The sequence below is a fragment of the Berghia stephanieae genome, chromosome 1 (assembly GCF_034508935.2).
Source record: "Berghia stephanieae isolate SIO BIC M18660-M18661 chromosome 1, UCSD_Bste_1.3, whole genome shotgun sequence".
NCBI classification, from domain to species: Eukaryota; Metazoa; Mollusca; class Gastropoda; order Nudibranchia; family Aeolidiidae; genus Berghia; species Berghia stephanieae.
The window spans coordinates 85,485,595-85,511,193 of record NC_088360.1 but is presented as its reverse complement, the minus strand read 5'-3'; the positions used below and the strand labels follow the sequence as shown (position 1 = coordinate 85,511,193).

The window sequence follows — 25,599 nt, the reverse complement described above, 5'->3', positions numbered from 1 at the left end:
GAGACAAATTGAAAGAAATATATTTTTCATTCCTAGCCTACTGGGGGGATAATGAAAAATTGTGAAAAGCAAAACAGAACTTATATGAACTTTTCAGCTTAACTTTGTTCCTTATAATGGACTCAAAACTAAAGATAAGTGCTTTTCTGTTGCAGTAAACTATAATCAAAATTCTCACTGTTATGTTTGAATGTACGGATAATGGCTCCAGTGAGACGAGAACCCAAGATCAAAGATGCATGGTTCAATTCATCGCTAAGAATAAGACAACCCTGTAAACGTAAAAGAAAGAACAATAAGTACAGCTATCAATGAAAACTGTATTGAATTTAATTATTAAACTATCATCAAGGTTGATTGATCACCTAAACTATTTCAGCACAGCTTCTCAAGAGCATACACCTTCATTCAAGAGCAAACACCTTCATTTTCTCTATTTTATACTTTTCTAAATGACATAAATGCTTGATTTCATCATTTTAATAACATTTCAAAATCACAATTCAAATTCACAACAATGTATCTATTAAAAACATTAAAACAATCTACACACATACAGATAAAAATATTCATGTAACTTTATATAACAGAAGACTAATATCTAACCTAACCTACATGAAAACTCATTAAACCTTGCAAAACAAGGAGAAAGTTGAGTTGTTTTAGGAAAAACAAGGAATTTAAGAAAAAAATGTTTGGCAGTAAATCACCTTCTCCATAAGAGCAGGCATATTGAGTGAATTTGTGGCAAATCCCATTGGCACAGTGATGGCTGCTTCCACACCAAGATACTCTGCAACCAAGTCATCAAGTTCTCGATGAATGTCCAAATAGCCTGTCGCAGTAATATGAAGGAAATAGTATGAAAGACAAATTTCTTTTTTTTTAAAAATAGTTTCTTTCATCATGAAGCATTTTCTCAGAACACTAAAATAGGATCAAACCATGACACCTGCTACACTACCAAACAACAACATAAGCCAAATCCATTGTGAGTTCTTTCACATCAAAAGTCAATTATGAATCAAATGTGTACATACCTGCAATCACCCCACAGACACAGACATAAGTACTAGTATATTTTTTGTAAAACATTAAAAATAAGTTATGTAACATTTATGCAAGCTGGATTGAGATCATTACAGTGAATATTTAGAAAGAAGTCTTTTTGACTTTTCTTTAAAACCATAGCATAATTTAATTTTGTCTTTGGTATTTTTGACAGTTTGCCCCTTGCAATTTCAGCACTGTTGGTTTGTGTTACAATTTATTCTTTAAAATATGTTATAGTTGCGCATCAAAATCCTAACACTAAGTCGGCTGTCTAAATCATAAAATAAGTAAGACAACTGTATTTGTAGAGTAGATAGGTACCAATATCATACATGTAAAATACATCAAGCAATAAAATATATTATTACCTAAAGTCATTGCACCCTGGATGGCTATTCTGACTCTCCCTCCTAACCCTTCTTAGTTCCAACGGTAATCCTTACTTTTGTCCTTCTCAATCCCCTGTTGACTCATTTATTTCCTATAGTCATCAGCCAAATTTTGTTTCAAAGTTGAAGAATTTTAATGCCATAAAGACCAGTCCTTTACACTTCTAAATCAAATAATTTTCCTTTGGCATTTTACTTTTTCTTTTGTCAACTTTTGATCATTTGTATTTCTTTTGGCCAGAAATGCTTCTAGTGAGAGTCGTATAAAAAAAATAAAATAAAAAAAAAAAAAAATAATAATAATAATAATGATGACGATGACGACGATGATGATGATGTATTATTGTTTTTATTTTAAGGAAATTGAATAAAGACAATTAAATAAAAATTGATCTAATTCAAATGCTGACCCTGAATACAAAACCACCTTAATTTGGCGGGTGAAACAATTAGTTGATAACTGAGATTAAAATAAAGCACTTTAGGGGTCAACACCCAGAGATTGGCCTCTTTTCCAAATATAGACAATCAGGTCAATTGAATGATCAATGTAGAAATGTCAATATGTAACACAATGACATTTTGAATGTCTTGTCATGTTTATCAATTGACTTAAACTGGTGTTATCAGTGAATTGATGAGGCGATAGTGAGATCTTAATTTCATTTGACACTTTCAATTACAAAAATCTAAGATAACCCTACAAAAGTAAACAATACTAGTCTTACTTTGACCTTTGTCTAGCATGTCAAAAACATGGTAATTAATGATAATATATAAAATCCATGGGAAAGATAGGAGTTGCCAGCAGTACTCAAAAGTTCAAAGGTGCTGCTCTCTGTCCACCAGTATGGCAAGCATAGCTGCCAACCCACCAAGCTTATTAAGAGGGAGTTTTGGTCAGAAAATCAGGGAGATTCAGAAAAAAATCAGGGAGATAAATAAATGTATCTGAATACTTTAATTACAATCGATATCATCCATGTAGAGCTATTTAACTTCACTAAAAAGAACGGATTCGGTATTGGCCTTTCCGATTATAAATCTACCACAATACCAAACGACTTAAACTCACTTACGTTTACAAAACGGAGGACCTGAATTTCACGTACGTTACCGAAAGAACCGAAAAGACCCGCATGGTAGGCTAACACGGGTTCTAGGCCTGGGCCTACAGTCAGGCTACCGCACGATAATGCGGGAGATCGGTGTTACGGGCGGGAGCGAACTAAAAATGCGGGAGTCTCCCACAATTTCCAGTAGGAATGGCAGCTATGGGCAAGTGACAAAAAGAGGATTGATATGGTAATAAAAAAATTATAAAATTATGTCTGCCATTCACCAAAATAGACCAACAGCTCAGTCCAAATCAATTTAAAAACAAGGATTAAATTTATATAAAATCAAAGCCTGGAGCAGAGGGCTGAACATTACCATGACTGCAGGTAATAGGAACAGCCTTACTTTTCTTTTTGTATTGAATAACAACATGCTACATAAAAGACAAGGTGGCTTTGTAGACAAGAAGCACAGTATAGTGGGCTTAGCTAGGGTGTGTGATAGAATCATTGTCTTCCATTCTTTTAGAGGAGAATCCTTGCTCACCTAACAGATCCCTAAAACGCAACATTCAACCAGGGTTGATAAGAAATCATTTCTAAGCATTGCATTTCGTTATCTGCAATTGATAAATAATTGTACCGGCTTTATTTCAAAGCAATAAAGATCATTTCACATTTAATCTAAGTTTTGAACACGTCAATTCAAATACAATGTTTTTTCTCTTTTTTTTCATTTTTTGTTCAATTCCCATTCGTGCTCAGCTTATGTTGAATTAATGAGAGTTAATTTCATGGTTTTTAACTCATGACTTGCTACAAGATGAGTTATAACAACCTTGGCCCAATATTTAAGATGCTTTGATAAAAATCACCCTATGTTTAATCAATGAAGTTAAAGATCATAATCTGACTTCAAAATAACCTAGTCCATTGTAATCTGTCAAAAGTTCATCCTTATCATAGTTTTATAACCTTTTAGTAATTAATGCTTTTTGTTTTTGCTTCAGCAGAGAAACAATTGAAGAAGAAGAAGAAGAAGAAGAAGAATAAGAAGAAGAAGAAGAAGAAGAAGAAGAAGAAGAAGAAGAAGAAGAAGAAGAAGAAGAAGAAGAAGAAGAAGAAGAAGAAGAAAGAAGAAGAAGAAGAAGAAGAAGAAGAAGAAGAAAGAAGAAGAAGAAGAAGAAGAAGAAGAAGAAGAAGAAAGAAGAAGAAGAAAAGAAGAAGAAGAAGAAGAAGAAAGAAGAAGAAGAAGAAGAAGAAGAAGAGAAGAAGAAGAAAGAAGAAGAAGAAGAAGAAGAGAAGAAGAAGAAGAAGAAGAAGAAGAAGAAGAAGAAGAAGAAGAAGAAGAAGAAGAAGAAGAAGAAGAAGAAGAAGAAAATCATCAACAACAAGATGAGGAAGAAGATATCATTTGTCAACTTTCATCTCATCTATCTTGTCCTTACCCATTTCTTGTCTACTTGCACAAACACTAACACCGTACTTCTTTGTTATCTCTTCCACTTTGTCTGCGCAAGGGCCAGAATTCTCAGCAAATCCCAAATAATTGTATGAGCCAAAATTCATAACATTCAACTTTTTACCTGTTAGCCTTGTTTGGATAAAATAATAAATGGTAAATTATTGAAGTTTTATTTTATCACTCTTGTAAAGGAATTTCCGGTTATGAAAAAATCTAAATTTATGAAGAGTTATCATAATCTATTAAAATTTTAAGCATGATCAATGTAATTTAAATATTTTGATGTTCACATAATCCATTATGTAAAGATTGAAATAAAATAACTTAATAATAAAAACACACACATTGAATACAATCAGCGAAAACACAGACATACAAAATAATTTGAAAACAGAGAAAGCAGTAGAGAGAAAAATTAATAAGAACCCTTCCGATAAGTCATACGATAGACAAAAAAGCAATGAACTAAGAAAACTATTATACATGTAGCCTGAAGCCTTCTTTAGTAACCTTGTTCATTCATGGACTTTTAGAATTACTGATAATTTCAAGATAGGGATGAATCTGATTTCCTTGTCCAATGAAAAGAGTCATAACTTGCAAAGCCCCAACATAAATGCTACCAGTCACTCAGAAATTACCAGCATCAAGATTATGCATAGGATAATGAGGTCTAAAATCTTATATGGTGAAGATAACTCCACTTCAATCAATGCAAATTTTACGCAATTATCCAATATCCTAAGAACCACTGATATGAATATAAAGATATGTAATTTAATATAAGTGAGACTTTTCCAGGCCTTGATTGACAAAGTGATAATGATTTATGTACAACATAATAAAAGAGATGAAAGAAAAAGTGCCTGCATCCTGATTTGTAACATAAATAGCCGACTTGCAATTGTATCTTGCTATTACAATGATAGCAAACTCTAGCCTGAACATTCTGCTCCGGGGAAGACGCTTTATATATAGAACCCTCTCAAGAAAATATGTATCTGTGAAAAGGCAGTGACAGATCTAGTAAGTGTGCTCGTTAATAAAAGCACCAGATGATTTATCCTGTATGAAATTGAAATTTGGTCTCAAATGGCCAGCTTAAAAAGATAAATGAAGCGTTGTGAAAACAATGAAATACACAATTTAAATGTGAACATTGCGAACATTTATCTATTCACCTTTAAACTAACATAAGACAACTTTATTGATTCACAAAAGCATGAAGCAAGCAGGTTTGTGAATCATAAGAGGTCAGATAAAGAAACAGTGTCAAAATGTATGAATATGAGATTGATGAAATGATATGTTTGTAACATGTTCTTAAATTAAATTACAGCTTAAAAACAATCTTTGAAAATACACACAATGAGGGAGGGTAAACAGTAGTAAGACAAAGAAAAGAAGGAAAAAAAAAAGAGGTATATTGTATGGAATTGTTGGAAGTCTTCAACAGATGTACAACTGGGAGGACCACAACATACTGGTTACATAAAAGTATATATATAATATAATAAGGATATATGTTTTATTAATTGAATTTAGAAAAGAAAAAAAAGGAATAATTATGTAAAAGATCAGCTCAGGAAGTGCTTTTGAATGGTACAAAAAAACAACAATCTATATTGGAATGTGATTAAGTCATCTGTAAGTTAACAAAAACCAAAGCATTAAGCACATATAGAGACAATTAACTTTGTTTCAGAAGAAAAATGTTCATGAGAATAAAAACCAACCCTATTATTTATGTTTAATTATCTTTTAATTTTACAGCAAAGTTTATTTGATTTATTAACTTCTTAATATGAATCAAAAGCACTTTCAAACTTCTCCTTTACCTTCTTTAACACCTGAGTACCAAACATTAAAATTCAGTGACATGGGATATAATGGTTAAAAAAGAAAAGTTAAAATTCTTGGGACCCAAATCACAAACCATGTACGGAACTCCCGGACCTTTCTGTTATAATAGCATGATGAATTTTTGAAATGTCTCATTATGATGACACACTGGGAGCCAATAGGCAACTAAAAAATGATAAAATAAAGTGTTATTTCATGTGTAAACTGAAAAAAATTTCAAAAATTTAGAAAATTTTTATTTAAAGAATCTAATGAGAGAAAATAAAAACTAAAATGAAAAAATAAAAAATAAAAATATGGCAATCAAAAGAAAACAAACTTGAAATTTGTGAACAAACTGCTGTTCAAACCAAGGCATCACTCAGCAGGCACTAGACACAACAGTAACGAGTGGAGTCAAAGAAAAGTGTAATTAATTTAGTCGAGTATGAAACAAACAAAAAAAATGACGTGATGACATCTGGTGGAAAATAAAATTTAAAAAATCCAATGGTTTGTGTTTTGTTTATTTGTTCTTTAATTATTTTTTCTTCATTTTATTTTTTTTTCTTTGAGTTATTGGGTTTTTTTTTTTCTAAGAAAAATCATGGTTGTTAATTAAGGATCAACAAAGGGATATCACAATGTAATGTAAAACACAATCCAAAGATTAGGACAACATCAAGATATAATTCATAAATGTCTAAAGTAAAAAAATAAAAATTAGTAATTTGGTCAATAAATAATATAATGACGGATGGAAAAGAAAAGACTGAATAAATACATAAGAAAAATAAACTAAAATACAAGCTAATTACATCATCACCAAACATATAAGTTGGTGAAATTAAAGTGATCTATGGGAGTCAAACGATGTAGAATATTTGCCATTTATTAAAGGTGAAAATGTCTATTTATATCACAGGATAAGCTATCCTTTGTAATGCTATGATACAAATAAATTATTCATAAAATTCTAAGTCAATCAGTCGTAACAATTACCACTATCATGACCATAAGACCACAGAAAAAAGGTAAGCAAGAAAAGAGATATAGAAAGAGGGAACTAGGAAATTTCATTCTGACAGGATAAGAAGTAATGCATTGTGGAATAACATGCTTCAACACAGCCGTTTAGGTTGAATGCGCCGATGAAGTGGAAACTTCTCTACCTGAAAGCACTATTTTAAGACAGCCAACAAATTGTAATCAGAAGCAAATTATTGATTGGTTATCATACCATGTTCGGGTAAGCAAATCAAGCTGTTAAACTGAGGGAAAATGGGTTCATAACCATTTGTAATGAATAAGCCTACAATTAAGAAGCCATTGCCCAGGATTGATTGATGCAAAGCAATGGTATCTAGAAGCTTGAATATGACAGCTTGTATTTGTAGTGTTGCAGCATGAGAATATGTAAAATCACAATCTCTTAGACAAAAAAAAGGAACCTATAATTTATAAAAGCACCCAAATTAACACTTTAAATCATCAAACGAGTACAAAGAGATAACTATGTATAAATTATTTCATGCACTTGGATGAATTTAGTTGATTTCAAAATTATAGAGAAACTACAGCCAAGTTTAAGCTAAAAGATTACTAGAAAACAGGATTTGAACATTAACAACTCCATGAACGGTTAAAATGGTGGTCAGACTAAAACAATAAGTAAATTATACGAATCATCATTTGTAAAAACCATGCCACATGATTTAAGCAGATAAGATAACACCAGGTAAAAGAGTAATTTAACAAAAGACAACAGCATCTTTTAAGTGAAAAAGAAGAGGTCGGCTATCCACTGGAAGATGTATTTACAATTCAATCACTACAACAGAAGAAATTAAATAGTAACAACCCCACAAAAAGAAAGATCAAGCAAAATAAGCAAAACATGAATATAAGAATAACCTCAAAAACATTTTTGAAAAATAATCTTTAAGCATGGCAGCAACGGAATCAGAAACCATAGTTCCAGGTTGATATAACAAACACTAGTCAACAACTGTAATTCCAAATCAGTTATTTTAAACAAATATCAGAAAAAGATCAGGTCCTCTTTTAATGAGCAGTTTCTTTCATTAAAGAAATTAAATTTTACAAATTCTTTTGCATTACATTAATAGATTGACAATTCTTTATCAATCCATGACAATCAAGTCTATCTCTTCTGAAGATCTCATAGTCAAAATTAACATAAGGAATTTAAGATAATACTCTTTTAATGACCTAACTTTGCAATGTTTTATGAAGTGATTAATGCAGAAAAAAATACAGAACAAAATGTAATAATGAAGTGGTCAAACAAACAGAATTTGTTAGTCAAAAGAAGAAATAATGTTATAGCTGTTAACAGGCTAATATTCTTTTGTTCAAATGCTGAATCAAATGAAGAAGTAAATTTATTACATGCATGCTCGTTTTAGTTTTAGTGAATCCCCTCTATGCCATCAACTTGGCAACAATGTGCTTCATTATGATGTATAAATCAAAGCTTTAACTAAAAATCAATTTATCCCTCGGGCATGAAAAAATAATAAAACAAAATATAAGTTTCTCCCATCACCTTTTTTAATGTAGAAAAATGTGTATTGTGTCATTTAAATTAATATGCAAACTAGTGCTGCTCTTGTACTCAGAATACTTGTTTAAAAAATAAAAGTGAAGTCAAAGCTTCAATTATAAATATAGTGCTTATTGATAACTTGAACAGAAGGTGAGAAAAGCCAAGACCTGTGAATCTTTTTCATTCAACGAATCCAAACAAATTTAATTAGCTGCGTCAGCACATGAGGATGGAAAGGGAAGTGGAATGGCAAAAGATGAGGATTGCAAATCTATTGCTATTTTATACATACTCAAAGTTCCATCCATGATCAGGAGAAATCCTCTCCATCACATCAATTCTGCCCCCTGCACAACTGCTGACGGGGCGATTCCAACAGTCTCTTACTCGTCTATATAAGTTTCGGTTGTAAAACCCCTCCCAGCTCATAAAGAGAGGCACAAAGCCCTGGTTAATGATGGAATCATAAGGGATACAAAGAATAAAAAATGATATCATAGAATGAGGGAAATAATCAAGTCTTGGAGGTAAGAGGATATCTTGAGAGGAGATGCATCATTCTCATCTTGCAGAGAGAATTTCTTTTTCTTTTTAGAAAGGAAAAAAAAAGGTAGAGAAAAAAGCCCTTCCTTTGTTGATTAAAATCAATAAAAGAAACATCATATCAATAACATTTCATTCAACGTATTGTGTAATTGTCATTATCAGTGTTTATCCACATTCAATCTCAAAGTCTCCTCATTCACAAATAAAAAAGGGGGGAAGTAAATAAGGTAATTCTAACTAATGCTGTTACCACCACACAAAAAAGCTCATATATGCATATTCAAATTAATAGTCCTGAAAAAAGTGCCCCTTCTTTATGTTGAGTTACAAATTTGAGAATTTGAATGCTACTACACAATAGTTTACTTAGGTTTTATTTTTCTTGTGTGATGACATCTAATAAAAATATTTCATTAAATCATTTGGAAATCATCCAAGTTTGTGACTATAACAATTTGACAAAGATTTAAACTTTCATGCTAGCCATAACCAAGTCAATGAAATAAGTTCATCCATTAATCAAATAAATTGTAGTTTAAATTTGAAAGCCTTTGGGGCTTATGACTATATCATGGTGAAAATTCAGGATCAATACCCCCACCCCCACCTTAAATTTAATAAAATGTAGTTTGGAGCCTTTAGAGTCGATGGGCGTATTGTGGTGGTAATTCAGAATTCAACAACCCCCACCCCTACATTATCTCCTGTGAAAAGTAGGATTTTTCAATCCTTTAGTTCAATGTTTTGTTCCAACTTACGTCTTAGTCTAAGTTCCATAATAAATTGAAAGGATTTATGCAATAAAGATAATGAATATGAACTATTTCAATGGTCATATGATCACAGGGAAGACTCATCATAAAAATTATTCACAACAACGGAATGATCCATAATTAAAAGAGGATGCACACATCTTAATGAACACCTGAAAAGAATGAGTCTCATTAGTAGTAAAAAATTCAAATCAATAAATCTGAGGAAACAAGAATCAAATGAATATGATTAAAAAAAAAAATTTTAATTGTTAATACAAGCCACAGAGTTTGCATGTAGATTAATCGGACCATTCTGAAATAAAAATGTAATGGAAAAGGTCCAGCTTAAAAATAAAGGTCCCCTCATCCACAAATAACTTTGAACTAATTACAGTCAATCAAAATAAATAATAAGAATGATTCATTCAGCCATGTCAGTACCAAAGGCAATATATCAGATGGAAGTACTATTATCATGCCATGCTCAATCAATCAACTGTTCTGCGTTTAAAAGAAGAAGAAAAATAATAAATGATTGAATTAAAGAAATAATATGACAACAGAACTTGCAGAGTACATGTAATACAAGGTGCTAAGACAATTCAAACAACATTTAAAAAAAACAAAAATACAAATATAATCAAGCACTCAGATTAAATATTAAATGCCCCACATATAAAAAGCCAGCAGAGTAGATTTTCAATTTAATGTAAGGCAATATTTCTATACCCGGTGCACCTGCATCATATATTCTAAAAACATGACAGATACAGACACGACATGAACAGATGGACAAGACATACATTAATAAAAGGAAGAAAGTATTTTTAAACTAAACAAAACAATATTCAAACAACAAGGTTAAAATAAATAAGTACAACACGAATCAAGACAGATGAAAAACCATTACAGCTGGACTGCACAGAAGAAATGAAGTGCAGGGAAAGAAAGGAGGTTTTCGTTTTTGTTTATGTTTTGTGGGGGGTGTTTATGGATAGGTACATACTCAAACGTCCAACCATGGTCATGTGATATGCGATCCATGACAGTGATCATGGTACCAGGATCGCTGCCAACCACCCGATTCCAACAGTCTCTGATTCTCCTGTAAACATTTCGCGTGTAAAAACTTTCCCAGCTCTGATACATTGGGACAAACCCCTGAAGGAGGAAAAAAAAAGTATTCAAAAAGGAAAATGAAATTTACTAGATTAAAACAAAGGCTGTAAGCCAAAGATGAACTAAATAGAAAGCAATATAAATTCTGATTTGACAGAAATTGAAGTAATTTACCATACATTTAATGAACTGACTACTGTTAAGAGCCTGATTTTGTTTGACAGAAAATGCAGAGTAATAATAGGCATTGAGCAAAGTGAGTAAAAACTAGAGAATATGCTATAGCTTCTGCTTCCTTTCATATAAGCACCTGGACAACTCAGATTTGAAGGTTTGACAGGGTCAAAATTCTGGCGAAATGATCTGATCATGTAGTCACGAACAAAGACTGTCACATATTCTATCTTATTTCTACCTGAGCTTTTGAACATTTAGACATATGAAATGTTTTAACGGCACAATGGGTTTCCATGTCATCAATCTAGACACAATAATTAAATATAGGTTTCTAGTTTGTCCATATATTCTTGCAAGTGAACTGAATAAATAGGTGAACTTTCAGATATTGACAAGTTGAAAGAAATGACAGTGTGGTTATAAGATATGCAAATGAGGGTAACAATAATAGGACATACAAGGCCAATTTTCCGACTCTTTATTTGGGTTTTGTTTCATCATACAAGGTACACAACAAAAACAATAATATTTGACTGTTGACCATAAGTATTTAGGGTAGTCCTTTAAACACATTTGGTTTTATTATTTTAATTTTATAAAGTGAACATTCTTTATTCCTTTTTTGTTTTGTTTATAGTCTCATTTCTATATTTATTCATTTATTTGTCATTTACAAAGACTCATTGTAATTGATAATGACAAATACCTAAAAATAAACTTTTTCCAAGATACCCAAAATATCTAAGTGATGATAGGACTTAAGTATAATATAATAGAAACTACAACAACAAGAGAAAATAATAAAGCGCATTATATGCAATTATATTGAAAACTTTTACTAACATCTGCTGAGGCACCACATCCATTGTTTAAACTTAAGGCTATATCCTTTCCAGAATAATGTCAGCAGCAAAACAAAAAGCGAAAGCAAATTTGAGCAGCTCAGAATGCCTCAGAGAAATTGAGAAGAATCTTCATATTTTAGAAACTGTCATAAAATGAATAACCTTCCATTGTTATGTACAAAATCGTGGTATTTCATTTTATGAGCTTTTTCTTTTAAAATTTCTTGCATTAAAGGCATATTGCATATTGGCTCTGCAAACTGATATGATATTCATTTTTACTGAAAATGGTTTTGACATATATGTATGTAATTATGGACCATACCACTTACTTGCTTTTTACAGGAGTAAAAGTCGTTAGATTGTTTTATTAAGGCCTTTGTACTTTTGGCAATAAAAAAACCACACATCAGTCCTCGGTAAATCCCATGTTAGAATGTAGGCATATTGCCATTAATTATGGTTATTAATCTTAATTTCAAAGTTTTCACATTGCTGCCCAAAAAATATTTTTACAATCCTTAATTTGTGGTTTAACAAAAAGGCACATCATTTTATTGTAAGGGCATGTCCGTTTCCTATCATAAAAAAAGAAGCACTCTTAAGGAAACATCTCTTGTAATATTTAAATTGCTGCCCTCAATCTAATTTAAAGAGAATATATGAGACAGGATGTGAAAAGAGAGTGAGATATGAGAGTTTTTCACTTTGCCATCTTGGTTTTTCAAGGACTTGGTTGTTTGGGAGATTAAACTGGTAGAACTGACTAAAGATCTGTTTCTTGCATTTCTGTCCATCCATCAGGAAGATGCGGTTAACAATAGATTAGGTGAGAAATTATTGTTCCAGCCTTCAGAAACCAGGTAAAACTCCCGCTCAATAGGCATAATGACTCCATAGGCATGATGACTCCATAGGACTATCACTGCATCTAGAATTTGAACTTGCGTTTCCAAACATTTCAGCAACTCTATCTCCATTTGTCAATCCACCTTGTACAGAAATCGTAAAATATTGTTTTTGACTTCTCAAAATTTCCTCTTTGACTTGGTGGGCTCAAAATCTCAGAATTTAAAATTTCAAGCAACAAAAATGATTAACTATAAGATCAAAATCATTCAAAACAAGGCCTCTTCATCGTATATAACTGTTTATAATATTAAAGCATTCTTAAATTCTTAAAGGCAGTCTGCGCAGAAGCAAGGCATAACCACATTCCAATAAACTGCAGCAACCAGATTGATAATGACACTATATAAATTAATTTTAAAATGTGGAGGGGAAAAGTCATCTTAAAAACGTGTATTTAAAATTTTGGTAAAACGATTTGAAAACATCAATTGCATATAAAATAAAAATAATTTGAACAGAAGTTTTTAAAAATATAACATGACAAAATAAGAAACAGTTAGGGCTTGGAAGTTGTATCTAAATATGGCAGACAATAACCAATGACTCAAATGCAATCAACCTGGACAAAGAGGATTTTGAATTAGATTGGTAAAAAAAAATCCATATAAAACAATATACAGGAGGAAGAAAGCAAGTTGCACGTATTCAACTTAAAATGATTCAAAAAGCATGAATTGTTGCTTAATATTAATATCATAATCGTCTTGAAAACATTTATGTTTTCTAAAGGTGACTGAGCATTTTAATTTCGCTTATTGTACCCTGATCAGCTTTTCTTTATTCTATTTTTTTTTGGACACAATTTGTCTACCGATATCTAATCATGCAAGTCATATGTATGCATCAAAACAACGTTTTACTTTAACATTCCAGAGCAGCATTGAAATTTCATTCTAAGTATTGTAGCTTTGAATTCCTGAAACTAACCAAAGGCTTGCACTAATACCCAAAAAAAAAAAAAAAAAAAATTGAAATCATATGGCCATGTGACACTGGTACTCAGTCAGTAAAAAAAAAGTCTCACGCAAAACTGCCAGAAATTAAACAACTTTAACAGGGTGAAAATGTTCAAAGCACTGAAATCTGAGACAAACTCGTCCATTTGTCAAATTTCTTCTTGCTCAAAAATTCATAGTTTCATACTTTCATCGCTCTAAAACTACTTAAAAACATCAAGAAACTCACAAAACTGGCTCCCATGAATTAAAATGTTTTGTCTTACTTATTTACAAATGGCCATATGTTCATATCAAATAAATTTTGAATCCATAACGACGGGATGAACAAACGGCAATGAAGCGAAACATGCATACACCCAGTACTAAGATCCATAATGAATCTTTTAACTTTTAAATCCCTTTTCCGTTTTATCTTTTAAAAAACAAACTATAAAGGCAAGCTTCCCACATTGTAAATTATTCCATGATATTAAATCTTCACCTTTTTATTAAAATAACTTTATCATAAAAGCTAAGCATTGGAGTGAATTTAAAAAATAGATTAATTTATGATGTATACTATTAAGGAAGCAGTGATTCAAATTGTATTTTCAGGATAATTGGATGAACATACAAAATGTTAAATGTGGCTTTATCTAAAAATTGTCCAGTCAGCTCTTTAAATTAAGGCAGATAAAATCAATTACATAAAAAAAAAGTTTGAATCCTGTCAGCATACCTGAGAAATAAACATCTCCCTCATCTAAGTCAAATAAAGCAATAGCAGCTTTATAGACTGAGTAAAATTTTAAAAGCCACCATACACTACAAATTCAGGGGTCGATCTCTCTAAAGCAAAAGGATAAAACATCTCTTTAAAAATAAGTCTGTCATGAAACAACGAGAAATTAAAAATGTATACATACAACTGCCAATGTATAACTTAAATACTTCCCCTTCATGCATTTCATTCACAGTTATAATCATGAATTGATATAATTTTTGTTTTATAAAGATATTTATTTATTCATGTATTTTACATCACAATTACCTGAAACACATTGGATCAACTGTTATTGTTTGTAAAATAAGTAGTCAACCAATAGTAAATTGGAACACAAATTCTCCAACGAAATGTAAATCGGAATTTCTCATAAAAGCTTTGACAGATTTCACTCTATCATAATATTATATTATTTCATTACCAAAACAATTTTATCTTGAAAAATTAATCTTTTCCTTCGTAATCATCTTAACATGCATATGTTTAACATCATTTTACTGTGGTCTCTGGCTAATCAAGGTCACTATTGTACTGGTGTTTTTCAGTTGTCTGAGAGATAAAATCAAGACTTGGAAGAAGAAAGGTAAAAACTAAAGGTTGAATTATGTTTATGACAATAGAGATCAGTCTTTTGAACTCGTTTAGATATAGTATTTCCCAGAAATATAGCCTACTTTTCACTAACTGGTGGCCACAACACTTTCGACTCATATTGCAACCCCATTCACAGAACATTTTGTCACAAATCACTGTCGTATCAAAAAGGTGTAGATGAAAAGCATTGACTCTCTCTCTCTCTTAGTTAAAGTGAGTCCTTAAATATTTAATAAATTAAATAAATTGATATAGAGCTAAAAATATATGTTTATAATTAATACATAATATACATTCTGGAAAGGCAACAACACCGGCAAACATGAATAACAAATAAATCCAAAAACTTTTTTTTTTTAAATAAAAAAAATCAACCTATCTTTTAAAGACAGCCATTCAAAATTGAATATGTCTATGTCAAGTTAGTCTATAGTAATACCTCGGGAATTTCTGATCAACGTCTGAGCAATAAGTAACTAATCAATTCCATAACTGGTCCCTAATAAAATCATTAATAGGGACTTTTAAATAATTTAAATGCTCTAATCTCCACCCCAAACTAATTAAAGTGTGTCAGGTTGAAAGGTCACTCTCATTATCCAAGGGATTGTGACTGATTCTTCTTTTTTACAGACCAAACCCGAGCCATCTGGCAGCTCACATACCAAAAAAAAAAAAAAAACAAAAAAAACAAAAAAAACAAAACAAAAAAAAACAAAAACAAAAACAAAAAACAACAAACAACTGGATTTTAATCAGTAACTTAAATACAACCCACTATTACTACGTAAAGATGTCATACCACCACCTCCCCCTCCTTCCCCTTCAGCAAAAATGTTTAATTAAAATTTCATCATTAGAGACTCCACCTTACACATTTATATATATTACCCAATTTAAAGATTGTAGGAGCCCAAAGAGTTGCTTATATCTCCTGTATCAAGAATGGGAAATGTGTTTAAAATTGCTATTTTTAAGTTCTGCCTACAAACTCTAAAAATCCACAAAATATTTTTTAAACAAATAGATGAAAGCAAACAGTTACTTCCCTAAAATAATTTACTTCTGCATTTCGTCAAGTGTAAAGTAGGAAAATGGTTAAGATTCAGCTTCACACTTTTTCCTCTGATTGTTTGAAACATTCATGAGATAACTAAAAAATATAAAATAAAAAGGGTAACTGTTGATGGAATAATTTTCAATTTTAAGTAAAAAGATTTGTTTCAGGCAATTTTCATGATTTTTTATATCGAGATATATCCCCCCAAAAATTCTGATTCATATATTGACGTACTAATTAATGTCAGAAATGCTCACCTCGATAGAGAAACTGCTAAGATTCTTATTTTTTAAAAAAGCAAAATCACCACCCATAATTCCTGTAATGCTCAAATCTATAAACACAGATATATGTGAGTAAAAGCTCACAAATAATAGTAATAACAATTGTAACCAACACACAGACAAATGCATTACTTGGGTTGCTTGTTATCTGTTGGAGAGAATTAAATAAGTTCTGTTTATCTCACCACAGCCTAAAGATGGCAATTAATAGCTGGTTGACATCTACTTTCTTATACACAGCATTAGACAGTCTAAAAATGGCTGGTGTGATTAACATATACTGTGGTCAAGAAAATTCTACTTTTGTTAATGGTTTAATCACTGTATTAAGTATTAACCAATCGCAAGTGAGAGTTTCTTGATTAGGTACTAATTGTGATTTTTAATCAACATTGTGATCTGACTGTGGTAATTAATAAAAGTGTGCTCTTGGACTAAATAATTTGTCTTTAGGGTCTATTCCAAGGGAAGACTGAATAATCTTGGCATCAGTTGCAGTCCAGTCCCATTAAAAGAACTAGGACGAGGTGACTTGTTCATAGCACGGCCAGTAGTCAAACTCGGTACCTTTTGGGTACGAAACAAAGACAGTACCGTTATGCCATGTTAACCCAACTGCCTGGAAGTGACTTAATCTGTTCAACATTTGGAGAAATTAATCAGGAAGGGATTCACTGATTGAAAGGTAATCTATTCCCCTCCACAATAAAAGGTGTTACAGCCCCATAAACATCTTTATGTAACTAACTTGAAAATTCAAGACAATTATATCTAACCTAACTTAAATTCAACCAGACCTGATTCAACGTACCTGTTTCAATAAATCATCAACTAACAGCATCCACCACTCATTGAGAATTTGGATATATAAAAAGAACTAACGCTCAGTCCCATTCGAAACAATTGTACTTGGATATAGACTGAAATACATCAATCATAAAATGATATAAGCAATTTCTACCTATGACTTAAAATAATCCTCATTGTCAAAACCTCTATCATTACAACAGATTCTGATAAATGAGGCTGGCGTCTGATATGAGATTGACAAGTAATTATCACTCATTTAACGGTACAACATAATCCCAAAGTAATATATCTTTTAAATATTTTAAATATTGATAAATCTAGGCAATGACATTAATTGGCTACTCATTATCACTGAAACAATGTTATATCATAATTCCGAAACCGATCACTTTAAAATCATTCAGCACCATGTGCAGAAAATGTAACAATTCAAAGGCTAATAAATGAGTGAATTATAAGAAATACCTCTAATTTAGGTTCTGTGCAGCTTTTGTCCTTCTCAATGCCATAAGCACGCAACAAGTCACGAATCTGTCCAATGACAACCAGCAAGGCATACCCCAAGTATGTCAATATGGCAATAAGAAGAGGAGTTTCTTCAAAGGACTCATAAAAATCTGTCTTCCATTTTGCAGCCTAGCAAGAAGAAAAGATAATAATAATTATTTACTTATACAGGTTCAACTTCGACATATAAATGCTCAGCGGCACTCTCAATTTCACATGTCAGAAAAACATATCATTCACTCAATAAATTTAACAATACAACTCATTTATTTTGAGAACAACAAAGATATAGAAACACACACACAATACACACACACTTTCACCAATCATCTTCACTAATATTAATAACTTATTCTAACCACAACCTTTGAATGATTCATTTCAATAAAGGTTTGAAATTTTACAAACATTTAGATATATGAACTGAAAATGGACTATTTGAAATCAAGATCAAAATTGAAATAAGACAAAGTTAAAATTAAACTTAGATATTTGGGGTGCTATGTATGGGAAACAATTCATACACCGAGAGGAAAAATATCCCTGTCTTAAGGTGTTTTTTTAGAGACTGACTGTCCAGAATTTTTTCTTTAAAATATATCTAGAGAGAGCGCATTCCACAAGATGGGCCACTTTCAAGAAAAAAGTTATTAAGAAGAGACAATCTATTTCTTTGGACAATCAAAACATAATCTTCAGCCATGTCATGTTGGATTATAATTTTAACATAAATTAATGAGGTATAAGGGAGCTTAATTATTTAAACATATTTGAACAATGCTAAAAGTTTTAAAAACTTTCACTCGCTGGCAACCAATGGAGCTTATATTAGAAATTCTTTAATAGGGTCAAATTTCTAAATAAGTTTTGCAGCTCTATTTTGAATGGTTTGCAAACATAATCATTTAGATGGTATATCTGAAAGCAATGAATGCAGTAGTCATATCTGCTGGTTATCGAAGCATGAATGATAATTTGTGTAGTGCTCTCATCAGGAGGATTTTGAATTTTACCAATATTTCTTGAGTGATAAAAGCAAGATTGGCAAGTTTTTGTTATATGATTCTGCACTGAATCAAAGAATGCGTCAAGATTTCTTATAAATGGCATTTGTTCTATATTCAAATTTAAGTCTCCTATGTCAATACTAACAAGTTTTTTGTTTTTTTTTTCCTTTGTTTATTGGTGCAAAGCAATTAAAGTTCTCTCTGAGAATCATTTAATTTAGTTTATTTTCTAACATCCAATTTTTAATTGCTATGTAACAATTTTCTATATTCAATTTTACTGTCTGCTCCTGTCCAGGATGAAAAGTGGAATGAGAAGTTTGTCAGTAGCATATAAATAGTAATTAATACTGAACAACTTGCTGATGTACATCGCTGGTGCAGTATACAGAGAAAACATGAGGGGTCCCAAAATAGAGGGCCACAACAATGAAGTTAATAGGAATGTAAATTGTCCAATAGGGGAGTTGATTTAGACTGAGATTTATTTTCAAGATAAGCTGTAATCCATTTTAATGGAGTTCCTGTGATTCCAAAATGTTTTTTTTTTTTTGTAGAAGCTGCTTAATTTGTCTTGATCAAATGTGTCAAAAGCAATGGGGTCTAACAACACCAACAGAACACATTTACCCTGGTCCATAGAATCAATTTTATCATTGTGGACACTGTACTGTGCATTGGTCTATAACCGGTAACTTATTTTTTTCCAACGACAGAAAGTTAACTTCCGCAATTTCCACATTCTGGGACAATAGGCATGCCTGTAAGACAGAGGGGCACTCTGTAACTCTCCTTACAGTTTCTCAACAGGAAGATAAAAATTGGATAGCATTCCTTCAAATCAGAACTCTCTCAAAGTAAGAGTAATATAGAGAATTTGCTCAGTCACCATAAAAATCTGATCTTTCTGGTGTTCATTTACCTAATTCAGACTTATCCGACCTGCAACAAAAATCTGACTTTCCAACTACCCTGGACAATCTGTAGATAGCTCATTAGATTTTGTCCAACTCCAAAAAGACTGATCAGTTACAAAATAATACTTAGCCCAAAAGGCTCATGAAGTCAGATCTTGTCCTGGCTTCTGAGCTGCGTGCTACAATTTGGATATGATCCTTGTCAATCAATTTAAAAAATGCTCTCCACAAAATTTAACAGATCTAGCTATCCAGTCAATGCTAAATAGAGCAGAGGAAACTGTGCAAAATACCTTTCCTATCAGCTTAACCTTCTGGCACTGACAAAAGTGATGTACAACACACGTTCTTTGAACACGCACTTCACAAATTTATGGGTTCAATGAACAAGGACAAAATTCCCAAATTATGTCCTTCACTATATTAGTAAATTTTTCACTGCATCCTCGAATGGTTTCAACGAACTAAACTGAGAGAGAGAGAGAGAGAGAGAGAGAGAGAGAGAGAGAGAGAGAGAGAGAAGAAAATGACAGACACAGAGAGAGAGAAGAAAATGACAGACACAGAGAGAGAGAAGAAAATGACAGACACAGAGAGAGAGAAGAGAAAATGAAAGTATTAATATTGATAACATCACTTTGTGACACTAAATGTTACTCCGTGGCGGTATATTTTATTACGAAGTGTCCTCATACACGGTAACTTTAGGCAGTTTAGTGAGCAGCAGCAGTGGGAGTCAAATTGTGACCCAACTCGCCCATAAGAAAGTTATGATTGGAAATTGTTTTTCGCGGTTACTAAAAGTTTTAGGGGGGTTCAATTAAAGATAATTAACTTCATTATAAAGAGGAATATCGCGGACATTTTGGTATCATTATTTTCGTTACTAACCGGGCACCTAGCTCAGGATCTACGTACACGGTAACATTTATACACGGTAACCTTGCTTCTCGCCTTTAATTGGTTAAATTGTATTGTTTGATTTTTAAAAATAACACACACACACATAAAGAGCGAGGCCCATCCATTGCTTGTTGTATTGTAGTTGTAGCGGCAAACCAGTTACCGGAGCTACAGTGTACGTAGATCCTGAGGCTAGGTGCCGGTTACTGTGTACGTAGACACTGCCATTTTATTAATATATAAATCTAGAGTAGAGTTAAGAGTTAGAGTAGGCAGTTTAGTGAGCAGCAGCAGTGGCAGTCAAATTTTGACCCAACTCGCCCATAGGAAAGTTGTGACTGGAAATTGCCGTTCGCGTTTTGGGGGGTTCAATTAAAGATGCATAACTTCGTTATAAAGAGGAATATCGCAGATATTTTGGTATCATTATTTTCGTCTTTCAATTTCCTTTTAAATGGTGCCAATTACGGAAAAATCCATTAATAATTCCAGAAGTTATATGAAGTTAAAATTTGGCAATTTTCAAATGCATTTATTTTTTTATTTACCGCGTGTGTTTTTAAAATTTAAACGCTTGTTTTTAGAATAACATCTAAACTTTATTCATGCCAAATTTCAGGGCTCTATATCGATGCGCAGACACCTTTTAACTCTGCGCCGAAATGCCTTGTTTACATTATCTTCTCATCATGCTGCCGGACGATATCGATATTCATATCGATATTTTAAATTTAGTTATGTATTATGTTAAATTTAGTCCATAAAATTTTCAGTACTATTATTTACTATGTTTTTATTTTGAATACATAATTTCCAACTTTATTTATAGGCATTTTATAGTTTTTGTTTTAAAAGTTCGTATATTTCTTCTCTTTATGAAATCCGATATTAATAATATCGATATTTTAAAAATACCAATTGCTTTAATTTAATTTTACTTTGCCATCAAGTTTCTTTCCCATATGTTTAGATATGTTTATCATTTGTATCCATATTCTAAAGGCCTTAGCCTTAATAATTATTATGGTAAGAAGTTCTATTAGTTTTGACACCCCTATACATTGAGAGAGAAGGGGGGGGGGGATAAAATTATTTTAATTGTCAGTTCAAATGATGTAATAGCAATAAACCCAAAGTGGTTCAGCAGAATTTTTTAAAGTATTAAAAACCAGAACTTTCCTTCTAATTATAATAGGGAATCTGTTTCAATTTATTTGAACTTTTTCAATCTACCATTTTATTTATATGCAATTAAATTGCCATAGGTAAAAATAAACTCATTATGTCATTACACAACATGTTTATATCTTTTCATTTAAATACTCTCAAACCCTTTTTTATTCTCTCTATGTATTAATTAAAAGAGGGTAATTATTTGCAATTGTTTCAGTGAGATATTGGGGATAAATCCAAAAGTGATAGAGCAAATTGTTTCTTACGTCTAGCCGAGTTTTTGATTATGTAACATTTGCGACATATTATGTAATAATGTGTTAATTTGAAATGTTTATCTTCCTCTTCATTAATGTAAATGCATTGTCCTCGATAAGACGAACATTTTGGTATACAATATATGATAAGAACTCCATATTGACTTTTAATCATTTTTTATTAACATCACGCGATTTCGGTCACAACTTTGCAATGGTAATTTTGGGGTAAAAATCGGTCTGAAATTTCAGACTTTGAACTGCCGTAACTACATTTCTAATCAAGATAGAAACAAAATTCAAACTGTTTTGTAATCTGTGTTGCAGCTCTTTCATATGACATTGGTTTCAAGTGTGTGAGGTACATTTAGAATTTCTATTAAACTCCCTAGTTGTTAGAGTATTAGATTGTTAACAAACTGACACCGCCCTTGGCGATTGACGATTTATCGCGTCAAGGTGCCGTTTTTAATATCCCTATTCGGATTTTTTTTTCTTTTCTTTTATGGTCGACGAGCAACTTGTCTCAATTTTCATTGCTCATTGTCATTGATTCATTGTGACTTGTGAACTGTGTCGTGTCCGGGTTCTTTCTTTTTTTTTTTTTGTGTGTGTGTGTGTATAGAAGAAGAGATGGCAAGTACCAAATAATAGAGGAATATTGTGTCGTTCTTAACTGATTCTAAATTTTAGCTAAAAGTCTATCTGATAATGATTTATTTCATTCATTTAATTCCCTACACGGCTCCATGACGATGACACATGACACAACACATTAAAAATACAAACTTGACTTCTCTTTCGTAACACCTCAGTTACAATTACAAAGTATATTACATAGGTTTAAGTGACTTACCGATTCATGCTTCCCATTGGTTCCGTTTCTTTTCATTCCGTTAATATGTCCATTTTCATACCCATGTGTTGAATTTTCTTTAAACTGCCCATTGACTTTTAATCTTTCTTCATCACCTTTGACTGTGCTACCCCTCCCAGTCGCCATTTTCCCTCACCATGAACAACAACGCAACGCACCACACTTCGCGACTATGCATACACTCAACACACACACACACATACACACATAGAAATGGGACAACTGTACAGGTTGGAATTCGGGGCTGATAAATTTTATTTTTACATAAAAATTTTAGACAAGCCCAATAAATGATGGATAGGTTTGACAGAGACAGAGAGAAAGAAAGAAAGAGAGAGAGAGAGAGAGAGAGAGAGAGAGAGAGAGAGAGAGAGAGAGAGAGAGAGAGAGAGAGAGAATTAAATTTGGTTGGGACTCAAATCAGATTCACTTAAAATTTATATAACTTATACTCATAGAAGTATCTGACTTGTACAAGGCGGCCACCTGTTTAAGTAGGCCATTTTCATGGGATCCCATGGATGACCGCCTTATACAAGTTCGACTGTATTTAAAAAGTTGGCCAGAAAACACTCCCTTCAAATATTGATCGATTTAAATGACCCTCATCTTGGCAAAAACGCTCAAACCCAAGTCTCGTATTTTTGACAAGAAATTCCATTTACTATATCTTGGTCAACCCGACAAAATGCCATTATTATTATTATTATTATTATTATTATTATTATTATTATTTCTTTTCCTTTCCATCCATGACACCCTCATCATTCTTCTGTAAAACCACATTTCCACTGCCTCCAGTCTTTTAACCATGGTCTTGTTTATGGTCCAGCTCTCACAACCATATAGCAGCACAGACAGTACATAGCAATCCAGGACTTTGATTTTTGTTTTCATGCTAATATTCCTGTTTTTCATAATTGTATGCAGCTGGTTGAATGCATTCTTCGCCATACCTATTCTTTTCTTTATTTCACAATCTGATTTTCCATTGGATGTTACATTGAAGCCTAAAGGAAAAGAAATGAAGAAATTTTAGAAATGGCAAACAGAAAAAGATCACTGATAACAAAAATCATCAAACGCCAAATGGAATTTTTAGGACACATTATCCGCCACCCTGGTTTGGAAATACTCGCCTTGACTGGAAAGATGAATGGAAAAAGAATAAGAGGAAGACAAAGAATAACGTATTTGAAAGGGATAAGAATTTGGACAGATGAAGCTGAGAAAGGTGGCGCTGCTTTAATAGAATTGGCAAGAGATAGATCAGCTTGGCGGAAGATGACCTCCGACGTCTGCTTCAGATATGGAACTACATGAGATGAGATGAGATTATTATTATTATTATTATTATTATTATTATTATTATTATTATTATTATTATTATTATTATTATTATTATTATTATTATTATAATTATAATTATAATAATAATAATAATAATAATAATAATAATAATAATAATAATAATAATATATTATTATTATTATTTATTATTATCATCATCATCATTATTATTATTATTATTATTATTATTATTATTATTATTATTATTATTATTATTATTTATTATTATTATAATCATAATTATAATAATAATAATAATAATAATAATAATAATAATAATAATAATAATAATAATAATAATAATAATAATAATAATAATTATTATTATTATTATTATTATTATTATTATTTTTAAATATTATTATTATTATTATTATTATTATTATTATTATTATTATTATTATTATTATTATTATTATTTATTATTATTATTATTATTATTATTTATTTATTTATTATTATATATTCATCAAACACACCTGGTGTAGGTGTCCTTGATATTCATTTATTTTATAATTATTAAAAACAAAATCAAGCCTATGCTCTTAACTAGGTATATTAATTGGACATTGAAGTTGCAACGGCAGATGATATGTGAAAGTATGGTCACATTGGCGACTTTTCCCCATTTAATTCTCTACTTCTCGGTGGATCCCAACACTATGTCACTATGCGTTACAGGAAAGTTGGACTATGCAGCTGCAATGTCACATGACATTCATGTGAACTTGAGGATAAGGAGGAGGAAAAAGAGGAGGAGGAGGAGGAAAAAGAAGAGGAGGAGGAGAGAAAGAGGAGGAGGAGGAGAAAAAGAGGAAGAGGAGGAGGAAAAAGAAGAGGAGGCTGAAAAAGAGGAGGAGGAGGAGGATGAGTATGAGGGGGAGGCAGATGGTCTATCGACATATATATATATAATGCAAAAAGAGAGAGAGAGAGAGAGAGAGAGAGAGAGAGAGAGAGAGAGAGAGAGAGAGAGAGAGAGAGAGAGAGAGAGAGAGAGAGAGAGAGAGAGAGAGAGAGAGAAACAATATAATTTAGGTGTTAGACTATTTCAGGAGATGAAAATACAGATTAATGAGTTAACAATTTACAAGACGTAAACGTATTGAAAATGTGCACCAAAATATTTTGGTTATTATCTATTTTTAGATTGTGACCTCCGTCAGAGGATCGTGTGTTTTCGTTTTGCCACGTCGGTACTATTAACTATTATTATTACTACGCATTCGAAAAGAAAAATGAATTAACAAAAAAATTTAAAAACAAACCAAAATTAAAAGATAGATTGTATTGTAAACCTGAACGTATTTTTTAGTATCATTTGAATTCGGAAATTTAAAAGAAACAAGGTCCTTATTTGGCAGGCGGAAAGAACTCGACAAACTACGACAGTAAGCAAAACAAACTC

General features: G+C 31.7%; 1 protein-coding gene across 1 annotated transcript in view; it reads right to left on the bottom strand.

Annotated features, from left to right (window-relative positions):
• The window catches only part of LOC144960136 (serine palmitoyltransferase 2-like), a 35,111-nt gene extending 12,104 nt beyond the window's left edge, over positions 1-23,007 (bottom strand). The window contains exons 1-6 of the mRNA XM_078893122.1: positions 22,821-23,007; positions 17,666-17,836; positions 8,669-8,823; positions 3,949-4,094; positions 711-835; positions 179-272 (exon numbers count right to left, since the gene is read on the bottom strand). Of these exons, the coding sequence (XP_078749248.1) occupies positions 179-272; positions 711-835; positions 3,949-4,094; positions 8,669-8,823; positions 17,666-17,836; positions 22,821-22,967 (838 nt within the window). The 5' untranslated portion in view covers positions 22,968-23,007. The remainder of the gene's footprint in view (positions 1-178; positions 273-710; positions 836-3,948; positions 4,095-8,668; positions 8,824-17,665; positions 17,837-22,820) is intronic.
• Positions 23,008-25,599: the final 2,592 nt, after the last annotated feature.